Source organism: Erpetoichthys calabaricus, chromosome 3 (genome assembly GCF_900747795.2).
Source record: "Erpetoichthys calabaricus chromosome 3, fErpCal1.3, whole genome shotgun sequence".
NCBI lineage: Eukaryota > Metazoa > Chordata > Cladistia > Polypteriformes > Polypteridae > Erpetoichthys > Erpetoichthys calabaricus.
Window position 1 is genome coordinate 290587594 of NC_041396.2, and position 16119 is coordinate 290603712.

The following is a 16119-nucleotide window of genomic DNA, read 5'->3' on the forward strand; positions in this document are numbered from 1 at the left end:
CCATTACACTCCCTTGCTCGATTTTGACTCGGTGTCTGACATCGCTTCCAGTTTCAGAATGTGTTGCTATCGGGATAAGCGGCGGGGATCGGAAGGAGATGTAAACGATAAGATGGACACATATCGGTACGACAAGCACAGATCTCAGTTTCTACCTCAGCCTGACACCATCGACTCGAAGCGGCGTGTAATTAAAGAAAATCCGCTCGGCTGGTTTTCCAAAAAACTCCGCTGAAACGGCCAAACTGTATTTAGTCACTCAGACAGCCACGCCTTCCGTGGGAGGTGGGTCCGTGTGCGGGGGCGGGGCTGGCCTAGATTGAAGGAGACGCCCACTTGTGCCGCTAGTACCATGGAAAACAACGCCGGGCTTTTGGGGGAATAACGACAAGGGAATATAAAAAATAGGAAAAACTCCATTCAAAATAGAAAATTCCATTCTTACGCTACATCAGAAAAGACGCAGAGAAAGACTGAATGGCTACCATCGCTCGCCTTTTGTTTGAGTGTCTGTCTTCGGGCAGCTGAACCCCCCGGAGTATGTGATGGAGAGGCGCCCCTCCGCCCTAACTTCTCGCTGACATTTAGGTCGCATCTGTTTGCAGAAGAGATGGCAGCAAGACTAGTGGCAGCGGCTGTGGGCTGCATACTGTGGGGTAAGTGTGCTTGGCCGCCAAAACTGAGACCCCCACACCACCTCCTCTTTCTTCAGGGGCAGTGCGGGGGCACGTGCTCCATTCCTCCAGCCGATGTGGGTTTTCCTCTGGGGTCTCGAGCATAAGTTTAGACGTTTTTTTTAATTACTATTTTCGTCCTTCTCGGCCCGTGGCCATTACGTGCAATTCGCGCTCACTTCACGCCAGCCGGTGCGGTTCCTCCATCCCCTGAACCTCCGTACATTTCGGGCTGTCCGGCTGTTTTCACGCGACGGGCTGCTACATTTAGTTGTCTAAACGCTTGCAAATCCATTTCCTAGCTAGTGAGGAGTTTACTAGTGATCTGGAATTATCTGACGTTATTTATATAATAATGGCGTTCTTATAAAAGGTGGTCGCTGTTTGTCCGTTGTAGTAGACGAATTGTACATTTATTTTATTTTTCAAATCCGATTCAGCTTATGTGTTAACGCACCAGTAGATCTGTGCACTGCTCTCCCTCAGTAATTAGCGCTGCACACATCTACTTGGCTTCTCATTACTCCACCATCTTTCGCCGCGATCATATGATACCGATATAATTAGAGTCACACCTGGGTGGCACCAGCCTTGTGCCAAGTGCTATCAGGGTAGGCATGGTGCTAAAGAAGAGAGGTTCTGAAAACGTCAGCCCTCATGTTAATTCCGTTTATTCTTGTATAGCGCCATTACCGAAGGAATGCATTGAAAGCTCTTATACACATTTACGAATTTCAAACGGCATCATAAAATTAGGAAAACCTTAAGGCGTTCTGACAGATGACCATTGTAGTGAGCAATAAACAGGGATTCATAAAGTTGAGGTAAGTGTGCTACTGTAAGCAAAATGTATACATATAAAATAATCAGTATTGTTTCTGTCAGTATATTCATTTTATAATAACCCTACAATAATACAGAAACCAGCAGAGTTGCGATCATCCTAGTGCTATGAGCAAAATTATATTCATATTAAAGGAATACCTGTACAATACCATGGTGTGTTAATTTTTCCATAAACTTAAAATATACAGAGATCAGGAGAATTGGGATTGGTTCACTACTTTAAGTAAAATTTATTAATATTAAAAGAATACCTGTATTCTACCATACTGTATTGGTCTCCATATTATTGTAGGCTTATGGTATTATTTAAAAAGTTGGGATCAGCTTACTACTGTAAACAGAATTAATTTATAGTAAGATTTACATTTTGCTATAAACATAAAATATACAGAGTTGGGATTAGCTTAATACTGCAAGAAAAAAATTAATATAAAAAGAATATCTGTATTCTACCATAGTGTGTTAATTTTGCTATAAATCCAAAATAATACAGAAATCAAATTTATTAATATCAAATAATACATGTGTTCTACTATAATGTATTCATTATGTTAGAAATCTGCAATAATTAGATAAACTTACCATAGTGTGTTAATTTTGCTATAAATCCAAAATAATACAGAAATCAAATTTATTAATATCAAATAATACATGTGTTCTACCATAATGTATTCATTATGTTAGAAATCTGCAATAATTAGATAAACTTTTTTTTAATCCCATGTGGAAATTCAGATTCATGCAGCAGCAGAAAGATAAAAAACAAGGATACAGACTCACAGGACAAATAATACAGCCAATCGATAAATAAAGAAATAAAAGTGAATTTAACAATATGGAGATCAACAACGTTGGTACCAGCTTACTATTGTAAGCAAAATGTATTAATATAAAAGGAATACTTGTGTTCTACCATAGTGTGTTCATTTTTCCATAAATCCAAAATAATACAGAAATCAAATTTATTAATATAAAATAATACTTGTGTTCTACCACAGTGTGTTCATTTTTCCATAAATCCAAAATAATACAGAAATCAAATTTATTAATATAAAATAATACTTGTGTTCTACCACAGTGTGTTCATTTTTCCATAAATCCAAAATAATACAGAAATCAAATTTATTAATATAAAAGAATACTTGTGTCATACCATAGTGTATTCATTTTGTTAGAAATCTGCAATAATTAGATTAAACTTTTTTTAATCCCAAGGGGGAAATTCAGATGCATGCAGCAGCAGAAACTTAAAAAACAAAGATACAGACTTGCAGGACAAATAATACAGCCAATCGATAAATAAAGAAATTAAAGTAAATTTAACAATATGGAGATCAATAAAGTTGGTGCCAGCTTACTATTGTAAACAAAATGTATTAATATAAAAAGAATATCTGTATTCTACCATAATGTGTTAATTTTTTGGGGAAATTTGGATGCATGCAGGAGCAGAAACATAAAAAACAAAGATACAAACTCAAAGTTCAAATAATACAGCCAATCAATCAATCAATCCATTTATTATTTAACTACACAGAGCACAATTAATCAATATAAAAAGAATACTCCTATTCTACCACAGTATATTAATTTTGCTGTAAACATTAAATAATATGGAGATCAATAAAGTCTTGTAAGCAAAATGTTTTCGTATAAAAAAAAAAAAAAAAAAAAATTAGCATATTAATTCTGATATGAAATAGCCACACAGATGCCTATTTGAATTTACAGTCATGAACTGATCCATACAAATCATTTAAATTATTTAAAGAAATTTTAAGTGTAAAAAGTAAAATTTAAATATCTCCTTGTTCCTGCCTTGTGGTTGATGACGTCCGGCTGCTCTGGATAAGCAGGTTAAGAATATGAGTGGACGGACGGACAGATGGACTGATGCTATCTCATTACTACTGCTATTTCTGTTATTGTGTGCATGTGTAATAAAAACTGCAGCCATTTCTGAAAAGAGTCGCCACTCCACACCTAAGATGTGGGCCACAAAAAGCAGGGCTTTTGAAGTCAGTCAGCAAAAGGAGAACCGCATTTATCTGAGTGGCCGTTCAGCTTTTAAGTGTGTCGGCTGACATTCTTGTCCAGTAAAGGCTTAGCCATTTCAGTCCTGTGTTTGTACATAGAAATGAAGTAAGTGGGTTTGAAAATAAATGTGTATATGTGTATATAATATATGAGATATAATATGTAATCGCTTGAGTGATTTAACAAAGTGACCAAGTCCCAGGGGAGCTTAAATAATACAAATAATACTTGGGCTTAAATTATAATAATAGTAATGCATTTTATTTATATAGCGCCTTTCCCATGCTCAAGACGCTTCAGAGTATCAGAAAGAACAGCAGGGTATATGTAACCAGCGCATAATAGCACTGTATAAACATAAACCAAAAAAAATGCTTTTCCTCAGCTCCGTCAGGTGCCTTCTTGAGTAATCTTGTAAATAGCTTGTTTGTAGAGCAGCTCACTTTTGTGGGAGCTCCGTCCTGGTGGGCTCAGGTCCAAGAAATGATGCCTCCTTCCGGGACTGGCTGGCTTTTATAAGGCTGTGTAACAAGAACGACCTAGAGACATTGTTTAGGTTTGGGGCAGCCACCCATATAATATTTCCTGGCTGCAAAATCTGTTCAAAAGCAAAGACGTGTTCATACGATTGAGTCCAAAATAGACCTGGCTATCCTCTTAAGATGGTGGCTTTTTAAAGCCCTGCAGGGGAAGTGATGTCATCAGGACCGGAATCGGAAGTGACATCGTTGGCTGCCCCAGAGCAGGGTGGGATTTCCCAAGAATGGTCTGCAAGGAGATTAGCACACTTAGGCGTGGAACCGCATTTATTCAGGCCCTTTGGTTGTCCCCTAAACACGTGTGTGTGACATCTGTTACTGGAAGGGATGAGGCCTTTCACGGTGTGTGTCATGTGCCCTCATCGGATGTCTCTTCTGAGCTGCGGAAGGAAGAAACAACATTTATTTCTATAGCACATTTTCATACAAATAATGTAGCTTAAAGTGCTTTACATGATGAAGAAAGAGAAAATAAATAAGGGAACCTTAAAAGTATTAAGTATTTACTTTACGGTAAAGAGACTGAACGGTTAGCAACAGCACCCCCTGGAGTCTCGGAGTGGTATTACCAGCTTGATATCACCCATGTAGATGTTGCTAATGCACCTTGTCATAGATGGCCGGGACGCCTCTTCGCGGAGAGGAACGGGGAAACAAGTGTGGACAGAGGAACGGGGAAACAAGTGTGGACAGAACGTTACCTCCCCCCGGGATGTTAGATGGCAGCTCCCCATGGGTTGCAGCAGTGCCTTAGACTCCCGCATGGCTTTATGGGAGGTGGAGTTGTATACAGCCCTGTTGGGATCCAGGGGCGCATCCATGGGGTGCTGCAGCTGCTCCTGAGCCCATATGGACGGTTATTTCACCAAACCCGGACGTGCGGCCGCAAGTAGGTCATCAAGCACCTGGAGCACTTTTGGGTAATTTATAAAAGGAGCTAGCGGACAGTACTCGGTGAGCCAGAGTCGGGAGGAGGGAGACGAAGCTTGACCAGAGGAGAAAGAGAAATAGAGAGAGAGAGAAAAGAAGAAGAGTACTGTGTTCAGCTGTGCTGTTTGTGTTTGAGACTGTGTTGTGTACTAGTGGGAACGGGGAACACATTGCACACAAGGGAAGAAACACAATAAAAATCGCTTTTATAAGTGTGCCTCCTGCGTCTGTCTGTGTCGGGTTGGGTGGCTGGCACGCCCCCGACTGGTGTCACAACCTGTTAAGGCTTTCTACGGAAAAGGCACTTTACTGTCTCATCTGCGCCTTTTACGCGTTCTGAGTGTTCATCTGATGCGTCCTCAGAGCAGGTCCTCAGAAATTAACGTGAAGCGTGCGCGAGTTTTAGTACCAGCAAAAAGTCGGGGGACACAGTGTGCTAAAAGTTGGAATGTGACGTCAGAGTCTCTGTTTACTATCTACATGTGACAGAAAGCTGCTTTGTGGATCCTACAAGATTGGTGTGCGCGCTTCGATATTTGATAAATGGTTCGATGTGGTGTAGCAAAATGCCGACATACAGATATATTCATGGTGCTTTTATATTCAAGTGTCGCATATTCCCGATCGTAATGACACGATACATTTTAAAATTCTCACATATCGTCTTCTGTGCTATCTTTTTTTCTAGGGCTTCCTCTGCTCCTGACAGCAGCGAATCGCCAGCAATAGATTGCCACACTGAGCACATTAAATGTATGATATTCCAACTCTCTGCACATTTAGAATCCTTAGATTTACACTTGATATCACTTTCATGATGAAAAGCATTTAAGTATGTATATTACATTTTACAGATAAATCGGTAATTTCGTTTAAATAATGAATACTGTTAATAATTACACACATGGGGTGACACAGTGGCGGAGCGTTAGCGCTGCTGTCTTGCAGGGAGTCACGTCGCTGATATTCCCTGCCTGGACTTTACACGTTTTCCTGCTGGGTTTCCTCAGTGTGCTCCAGTTTCCTTCCAGAGATATGCAGATTTGGGGATTTGGTGCCGCTAAAATGATGCTAGTGTATGTGTGTGCTTGTATTCACCTTGTGATGAGCCAAGGCATCGTCCAGGGATTGTTTCTCACTCGTGCCCAGTGCTTGCTGGAATGGACACATCCCTGGATTTAATCAATAAACATCCTTTTCAGAGATATTGCGGTAAGGTGTCATCGGAATTTAATGGGTGTTCTAGGCAATTCACAACACAGAGAAGCTGAACATGTTCTCACCGTGATAATATCTTGCACTGCCACCTGGCGGATTCCTCCAGATTTACGGAAAGTACGCGCGCAAGTATAAACACTTCAACGCTTGCGTAGCAGGAGCGTCCGCTGCAGCATGTGTCGCGTGAAGTATAACTCCGGCCTTACTGTGGACTGAAGTGGTGCATTGGTAAAGAACAACTGGATAAAAGCAAAGCCATATGTAAGCTGTGCAGGTCAGAAGTTAAGTACTGTTGTAAGACAACAAATTTGAGAGATTGTCTATCCTGACGTCACCCATAAACGTAATCTCAGGTGATATCCCAACGGATATGTTGCATACAAGCGTGCTGCATGCCAGTCGCACCGGGAGAGACCTCGCTGCTTATAAGCAGAGCTGCTGAGATGGCTGCCTGCTGTTCCATAAACCTTTCTAGTGTCTCCAGTCCGCTGTTCCATCACGTGACCACATCAATCACAGGTTTGTGTGATGGCAAGTCCAGTAAACATTGCTTTTCTTGAAGCACGAGGCTACAGTAGCTATACCGCTATGGTGGAAAAAGTTTGCAGTGCACCTTACCTGGCATAGCAACAGGGCAGTTGTTGGAATTTTCAGAGCATGCCAAAATAAGTGTGTGTGCAAAGCAGCCAACGTGACGTAGCTCCATAAGCTGTACTGCACTGAACCACATTAGCGACGTTATCAGTCACGATGGCCTGGTTCGTTGTCTTTTATGTTCCATTCATCCAGCACCACAGTCAACAAACATCAACTCTCTAGGTTCTCATTTTAAAAATGCTTCCTTTTTGTCTGAGGAGGAACCCTTGAGGACACATTTTCGAGACTTGTTAACTCGACCGCTACACGTAAACAAGATATTTGTGACTTGTAGGATTATAGAAAGACATGACTGTATCTTTAATTTTGACTTATTCTCAATTATTTTAAATGTCCAATAGGGGAATACATTTGGCTAACAGTTTAGTTGAAGGGTGTCTTCATGGAGATTCATAAAACATAAATAGGTTATTGGAAAAACATACTTATTATTTAACAGGCAGTATTAAATAATTTTATAATAATGTTATTCGTAAGATGATATTAGTAGAGTAGATGCCATTACATTGTATTGAAACAAGGAGCCCCCATAATAATATATGTTAAGTCTGATGTGGCAGTATGTACTGTATGTTAGTTGAATTCTGGTGAATTTTGAGTGCTGTGAGAAAGTTGTTTTGTTTATTTATTTTTTTGTTTTTAAACGGCAGTGAAATAATGTTCCACATCTTCCAAATACTGATGGTAACTGTTCATTACACTGGTCTACAAACAAATATTTTTTGTTTGCTACTGGGAACTTCAGAGCAGCTAATCAGAATTAAGCTAGCAAGTGAGGTTTTTGAAATACACATCATTGACATTTTGACACTTTCGAATATCAATATAATATATCAACATGATATCTGCAGTTTGGGCTGTGTCCCACCAAAATTGTTTTGATGTGTTTATTCTGAAAACAAACCAGAGACACTTTAAAGCATATTTATGTCAATTTACCTCAATATAAAAGTGAGGTCAGCCTGCCCAAAAATGTTGGAGGCACTCGCTTTTGCGCTTGTACTGCACATCTGTCTCTCTTTGCAAGAACCAACAGCAGTCACCTATCATGCTCGGAGTGAATTTTTTCCTTTATATCTTGATATAATCTTTCCCTATACTCATCGCTGACATCGCCCAGATTTGGTAGAAAAAAAGTCGAGATGAGAATGTAAAAAATGCGTCTTCAGTGACATTCTGGCTCCCGTAAGCTTATTTACTTTCAGCAGGTTCTCCACTAGCTCAGTATAATTCTCTGCTCTGTGACTGTCAAGAAAATTCTGGACAACCTGCACGAATGAGGGTGCTGATTCAGTTGGCTTCAGTTTCCTTTTGAACTCCTCGTCAAGCATCAGTTCACGGATTTCAGGGCCAACAAAAACACCTTTTTAATTTTGGCTTCACTTTTCTCAAGACCAAACTTAAATCTTAAGTCTTAAATGCTGAAACGCATCGCCTTTACTGTCCAGTCACCCTAGTTGTCCAAGACCTGGAACATCATAACTAAAAATGCTGGACGAAAACGGTTTTCAGATTTGGAGTCAGCAAGTGAAATTTGTTAAAGTAAAGGTGAAAGAATCCCAGTAGCAAAATGCTTGTTGACCAGTGTTATTAATCAAGTGTTAGTTCTTAAATGGCACTCCATGCTTATGCATATCTTATGAAGTCACTATGTAGACACCATTCAAATAAAGTGTTACTGAATATTATCATATTAGTGTTCTAAAAAAGCCAGTATTTCAAATGTATCAGTGAACGCTAATTCATTCAACATAAACTCGATATCGAATCGGAGAATTGTGAATCCGAATCAAATCGGGAAATCAGTGCCAATGCCCAGCCCTAATTATAAACAACATCAACATTTTGGGGCACCACCCAGGTGAACCCCGTGAGATTCCAAAAGCTGAAGGCAAAAAAAATACATGCAACAAGTTGCCAGGCTAGAGCTTGAAACAGAACTGATTCACAATGGCCACACATCCGCTCATAAGGGTTCCAGGCAGGAAGGGGGCGGGTCCAGGAGGACGGACAACAGAAGTGACAGTCAGTGGTGGGAAGGCCGTCAGTCTTCTGTTCTGTAGAGAGGATGAGAGAAGACATTAGAACACAGTGACAAGTCTTGGTTTGGTGGGTCATCATCAAAGTGTTTCAAGTGAAGTCTAATTTAGATCATTTATGTCAGGTAGAATGGCCGGTGGGGGCCGGGCAGTCTCATGCCCTTGGAACACCTGCAGATTTTTTTTTTCTCCAGTCCATCTGGAGTTTTTTTGTTCTTTCAGTACTCCCGGCCATCAGACCTTACTATATTCTTTGTTACTTAGTATTGTCTAATCTTAGTCTTTTCCTTCTTCATCTTGTAAAGCACTTTGAGCTACACCATTTGTATGAAAATGTGCTCTAGAAATACATGTTGTTGTAATTACAATCACCAGAACCCTTAAGCTTCCTCCCATCCGATTGCATAATGAAGATGGCTTTATTTATTTATTTTTTAAAAATCCACAATTGTATATTCAACTTTACAGAACATGAGACATTTCAAACCGAGAGGAGGCCACGCAGTCCATTGAGCTTATTTGTTTAGCTAATCACTAAGCAGGCCTAATAGCTCATCCTGATACCAGCACAAATAAAATAGATCACATCTCTAAGGTGTTGGCCTCTCTTCATAGGCTCCTTGTTAGTCACAGGATGAATTTTACGATTTTAGTATTTGTTTTTTTAGTATTTGGCCGTACTTAGCTGGTTGTCTTGTTCCACATTCATTGGCCTGGCAGTTGAGGTCTTCAGTTCAGCTGTTGCTTGCTGTCCCATGTTCACAGTTGAAGCTGAGGGGCGATTGACCCTTGGTGGTGGCTGGTCCTAAATTGTGGAATGGTTTACCCCTCGTAATAAGGTCGGCTCCCACACTTCATACAGTTAAGTTTCTGTTAAAAAAGCTCTTTTATTCACTTGCTTTTTAGCTTATGAGTTTGAGTGGTTATATCTTTCTACTTGTATTGTTTATACTGTGTTCATCTTACGTATGCATTGTATTTTATATAATTTTGTATAAGCTATGTTTTTGTGTTGGTATATATGTGTGTTCATGTACGTATAATGTTTTCCTTTTTGTTTTTTCTTTTTAATAATTCTTTTTTTTCCTTATAATTTTATTGAATTTATTAAAATCAAATAACACTCCATACACATAACTCGAGTTTTCCAAAAACAAAAAAATATCAAAAAAGGTTCTTTTTAATAATTCTTTGGCTTTTATTTCATACTCTTATCTTTTATATGTAAAGCACTATGGTCAACTACATCTTCTTCCATATCTTTCTGTCCTCTGCATCTTGTTCTGTCACACCCATCACCTGCATGTCCTCTCTCAGCACATCCATAAACCTTCTCTTACGCCTTCTTCTTTTCCTTCTTCTTTTCTTCTGGCAGCTCTATCCTTAGCATCCATATCCCAATATACCCAGCATCTCTCCTCTGCACATGTCCAAACCAGTGCAATCTCACCTCTCTGACTTTGTCTCCCAACCATCCAACCTGAGCTGACCCTCTAATGTCCTCATTTCTGATCCTGTTCATCCTCGTCACACCCAATGCAAATCTTAGCATCTTTAACTCTGCCACCTCCAGCTCTGTCTCCTGCTTTCTGGTCAGTGCCACCGTCTCCAATCCATATAACATAGCTGGTCTCACTACCATCCTGTAGACCTTCTCTTTCAATCTTCCTGATATCCGTCTGTCACAAATCACTCCTGACACTCTTCTCCACCCATTCCACCCTGCCTGCACTCTCTTCTTCACCTCTCTTCCACAATCCCCATTACTCTGTACTGTTGATCCCAAGTATTTAAACTCATCCACCTTCGCCAACTCTACTCTCTGCATCCTCACCATTCCACTGACCTAGTTGTTTTAAATGTGCTGTATAAATAAATAAAACCTACAACCTATACATAAGAACATTTACTAGTCTATGTATTCTGTCAGTAATGGGTGCCATTTTTAGCTCCTCTCCGGTGTGTTTCCAGCCCCCATTTTCATACCAAAGTGCTGCCCACTGTGCCGAGGTCTGTGTGCTGTTGGTGCGGGAACGAGGGTGCCGAGTGGGTGCTCCTCATTGTCAATGTCAGAATAACCTGGTCAGACCCTCCAAAGAGCTGAAACCCAGAGAGAGGCCGACACGCTTCACAACCGCAGCGACACGAGTCGAGGAGAGGTGGCAGAGCTGCTGCTGTTAATTTGGAAAACTGTTTCAGCGTGACAGCCTGTGTGCCATCATCTCCGTTCCTAATTAATTTCAGCAGTTAATCTTCGTTGGGAAGCTGTGAACTGCTCAGCTTAGTCCATGGAGGGCCGCAGTGGGTGCAGGTGTTGGTTCCAACCTAACGCTGACATGAATTGCACTCTTGTCTTAATTATTTGCCAGTTTTTAGCTTTTATCGTGCCAATCCGGGAATGCCCAAGAGGGCTGATGTACTTTGTTTAAGGAATTCGACAAGGAGGTTTAAGCTCTACTGATGTCCTCTTTTCAGATGTGCCTGTTTTATGCCTTTTTTAAATCACTTGCTTGCTAACAATTATTACAGAAACAGAAATGATAACGAAGGAGCAGCTCCTCACATTTACACCCGAGTCGGCTCTTTGTTAGGTGACATTACTTAAAAAAAAAAAAAAAAATTAATGCCGCATGTGATTAAAGTCTTCAACAGTCACTTTGCAGTCAGACAGATGAAATATTTTAAATTAAATATTTTTTTTTCAAATGATTTCAATAAAATCGTTCTCATGTTCTTCCTGTTGTTTAATTTTTTATAGAGCTTGTCTTCTAGTTTGTTTCATCCAGATAATGACAGTCAAAAAGCAGAAGGTGCTGCACTAAATGCGAAAGGGGAGAAGCGGTTAAAGAACAATGGCGTCCGAGAAACTGAATCACTTAAAATAAAAATCCTATAAAAGGTAAATATACAGTACACCATTAAAACCAGTGACAGGTGAGGTGAATACCGTTGATGGTCTCACTGTGATGGCACCTGTCGTTAGGCAGCAAGTGAACCGTCAGTTCTTGATGGTGATGTGCTGGAAGCAGGAAAAATGAACAAACTTAAGGATCTGAGGGTCTCTGACAAGGGCCAGGTAGTGCTGACTAGATGTCTGGGACGGAGCGTCTCCAAAACGGGGGGGCCTTGTCAGTATGCGGTGTTTAGTATCCATCAAAAGTGTTCCCAGGAAGGACAATTGGTGAAACAGCAACAGGGTCATAGGCACCCAAGGCTCATTGTTATGTGAAGGGAGTGAAGGCCAGCCAGTCTGGTCTGATCCCACAGAGCACAGACTGCTGGGAAAACACAATACTGGCAATGAGGGAAAGGTGCCAGGACCCACAATGCATTGCCCCTTAGCCACAGACCGGTCAGAGTGCCCATACTGACTCCATGTCCACCACTGAAAGTGCATACCATGATCATATGAGTGTCAAAACTTGACCATGGAGCAGTGGAAGAAAGTGGCCTCGTCTGATTGATCCTAATTTTCTTTTAGATCACATAGACGATCGTGTGGCGTGTGTGTCGTTTATTGGGAGAAGAGATACAATACAATACAATTAACAACTTATTTTTTGTATAGAGCTCTACAGTGAGTGTAGGCCCAGGACGTCATGAACAGATTTGTTAAAATGCATATAGAACAATCTAGAAACTGATTAAACATAAATGTGGACCAACAATATCAGTCCATGAATTAATGCCAGTTTAGAAAAGGATGAGATTAAAATCATAAAAGAGAACAACAAAGTCACTGTCCTGGAGACCCCGCTTCTGGGATTTATATCTTGAAGTCTGTGCTGGCTGTCCAATCTGATGAGTGAATAATTCCAACACTCCTTTATCTGAGATGACTTTTCCATGGACAGGAGAGCAGTGGCACCAAGTGGCACATCCTGATACCAACATGATAAACTTAATAGAGGAGGACTAGTAACAGTTTAGAAATATTGTGATACTTGTATTTGTGTACAAACCAACCAATATCAGTATGCATAGATGATCAGCAGCTCTAGTTAGGGTATGCCAGACTAAAGTAGTAAAGGGATTGGCAGCAGGATGCACTATGGGAAGAAGGCAGGCTAGCAGAGGCAGTGTCTGCTGGGAGTGCTTGGGTCCCGGTGTTCATGCAGTTGTTAGTTTGACATATATCACCAACCTGAAAATTGTTGCGGACCATGTGCACCTACTGCAAAACTGGTGCAGAAATGGTTTGAGGAACATGACCAGGAGTTCAAGGGGTTGACTTGGCATTTAAATTCCCTAGATCTCAATCCAGTAGAGCGTCTCTGGGATGTGCTGTCCGTTGGGAGGTCCCACCTTACCACTTACAGGACGTAGATGGTCTTACCATGCACGTCTTGGTGCTGGACGCCACAGGACACCTTCAGAGGACTTGTGAAGTCCATGATTCGACGGGTCAGCACAAGGGGGGCTTACACAATATGAGGCAGGTGGTTTTAGTGTTGTGGCAGATCGGTGTAGATAGAGGGGAGTCAGAAAGAACTACCCTGCACTTTCTGCACACTGTAGAGTGTGAGGTGGCCGAGCGCGGGTCAAAACAGAACCGTGACAAGCAAAGAATGGTTGGGACACCAGCTGGGTCGTCCCATTTAATTCACTGCTCTTCTTCTTTCAACTTAAGTGCCTTCTGGCAACAATAGGCATAACCACCCCGTAGGGCAAAACACAAAAGAAATTTAGGACTCTGGTTAGGCTTGTGACGATGCAGGTCCACTCCAGACTCCCTCTTCACATATGGGAGCCTCTCGAACCCAACACCGTCGATAGTTATGACCAAGCTGACCTGACTAATGGTGACAAATCTCACATGGAGCAATAAGGATGGTGGAAAAGTGCCACGGTGCTTTTATTTAAAACAAATCCAGACAAAACAAAAATAGGGTCCACAGTGCACTGCTTCAAAATAATAGTTCAATAATTAAATAATCCATAAAAACCAAGTGAAAAGTAGGGGGTAAAAACCGTAATAAATAAATGAGCTCCTTCCGATCTCAGCCCACCTTCTACTTCGTCTCCCCGGCTCACCCATTACTCGCGCAGCCGGCGGAGAGTCATCAGCTGTGAACTTCATTCCTCTAACCCCCGTCTTGGCTTCTACTGAACCGTGCAGCCAAATTGTCCAAGGTCAGCTCTCCTCCCATCTTTCTTCGCGCTCCCGCAGTCGTACCTCGGATGCATCCACCATGCTTGTTCCACTCGACACGATTATTCAGTGGGTCGAACCAGCCCCTGGAGCACCACAGCCTACGCTCCTTCACGTGGCCCCAGCTTGTGCTGCCTTTCCTTTCCCTAGGTGACTGCTCTTTACGTCTTTCTACCTCTGTTCTCTTTCTCTTTTTTCCCTCGATCTCCCTTTCTCCCCTGCACCGGTCCGTAATTATACGGCTCTGTGAGCACAGTGTCTTGATCACACACCGCAGGAAGCTGATGAAGCAATTGAAAACGATGACATCCTCGTGCAGTTGCGACTCGTCCCAATTACCTCATTAACTCCCCACGGTCATGCGCTCGCGCCCACGGAAACTGACATGGCTATCTGGATTATTTAGAAACTGGCCATTCTTTTGAAGCCGCAGACCCGTTCTACAATAATCAACATGGAGCTCTGTACCCGTTGGGTATCGTTATCAACAGACAGCTCAGTTGGGCTTCATGTAACGGGAGGACCAGTAGGGGTGGAGCTAATTTCACTCACTGGGCGATTTCTTGTATCTGCGGGGAGAAAAGGAGATGACACAGTTAGCGACAGCACCCCCCTCTCGCCCCGGTGGGTTACCACCTACCTTGAGTGAACCAGCAAGGAGATCTCATGTGTGACAAGAGTTAATTTGAAATGGTCAAGTTGGCCGTTGGGCGGCACGGTGGCGCAGTGGGTAGCGCTGCTGCCTCGCAGTTGGGAGATCTGGGGACCTGGGTTCGATTCCCGGGTCCTCCCTGCGTGGAGTTTGCATGTTCTCCCCGTGTCTGCGTGGGTTTCCTCCGGGCGCTCCGGTTTCCTCCCACAGTCCAAAGACATGCAGGTTAGGTGGATTGGCGATTCTAAATTGGCCCTAGTGTGTGCTTGGTGTGTGGGTGTGTTTGTGTGTGTCCTGCGGTGGGTTGGCACCCTGCCCAGGATTGTTTCCTGCCTTGTGCCCTGTGTTGGCTGGGATTGGCTCCAGCAGACCCCCGTGACCCTGTGTTCGGATTCAGCGGGTTGGAAAATGGATGGATGGATGGAAGTTGGCCGTTTTTGCCCTTCGGTCTACACTCAGTAACCCATAATGACAAAATGAAAACATGTTTTCAAAAAGGTTTGAGGATTTATTAAAAATGAAAAACTCTCATTTATAGTATTCAGACCCTTCATTCAGTACTTTGTAGAAGACAGGAATTTTGACCAATGAAGGAGGGGGAGAGGGGAAGATCTTTAACATAGTCTTTTTCAAGAAGTAAATGTTAATAGTTAGCCAAAAATTTGCACATTTTGACTGTACAAGTGGATATCGGACAGGTAGTTACGTGAGGATTTTTTATTTTCTTCCAGGGATGTTTTTCACATTGTTTGTCGTTGTCCAGAACTGGTCACTGTTGGGCTTCATTGAATATGAATCTTCAATTTGTAATTTCTCCATGAAAACAGATCGGCAGAGTGGTGGCTGGGGATCTGCGCCGGCAATCGGAAGGTTGCCGGTTCGAATCCCGTAAATGCCAAAACGAATTCTACTTCGCTAGGCCCTTGAGCAAGGCCCTTAATGAGGGATATGACGTTAACCTGCATCCAGCCCTGCAAGAGGGTCCTCCCCTATACAGAGAGGATGGTGGCAGGTTTGGCACTCCAGCCATTCTGTGAAAAGCCCTTCAAATTAGTGAGGTGCTGAGTTGTCACCCGTAACACGGCTGCGCTTGGGTCCTAATTTGGGATCGTGTGGTGGGAATGGCAACACGCTGATTAGAAATTTTTCTCGAATCATATCTCTGATCTGAAGCCTTAAAAGGGATGGCTGGATGGTATTGATGGTGCCGGCGAAATCAAAAAACATAATCCTCACCAACCAGGGTCACGCCTTTTCAAGAATTAATAACTTCAAAAAAAAAAAAAAAACCAGGCCCTCAATGGCGCTAAACAGAAGTACTAAAGCATTATGATTGCCTGGAAAACTGCTGCACAATAAATCAAAGCATACGTCA

The 16119-nt window shown here is 42.0% G+C and overlaps 1 protein-coding gene across 1 annotated transcript in view; it reads left to right on the top strand.

Annotated features, from left to right (window-relative positions):
* Positions 1-224: 224 nt before the first annotated feature.
* Positions 225-16119, top strand: part of igsf8 (immunoglobulin superfamily, member 8) — a 66122-nt gene continuing 50227 nt past the window's right edge. The window contains exon 1 of the mRNA XM_028798512.2: positions 225-656. Within this exon, the coding sequence (XP_028654345.1) occupies positions 611-656 (46 nt within the window). The 5' untranslated portion in view covers positions 225-610. The remainder of the gene's footprint in view (positions 657-16119) is intronic.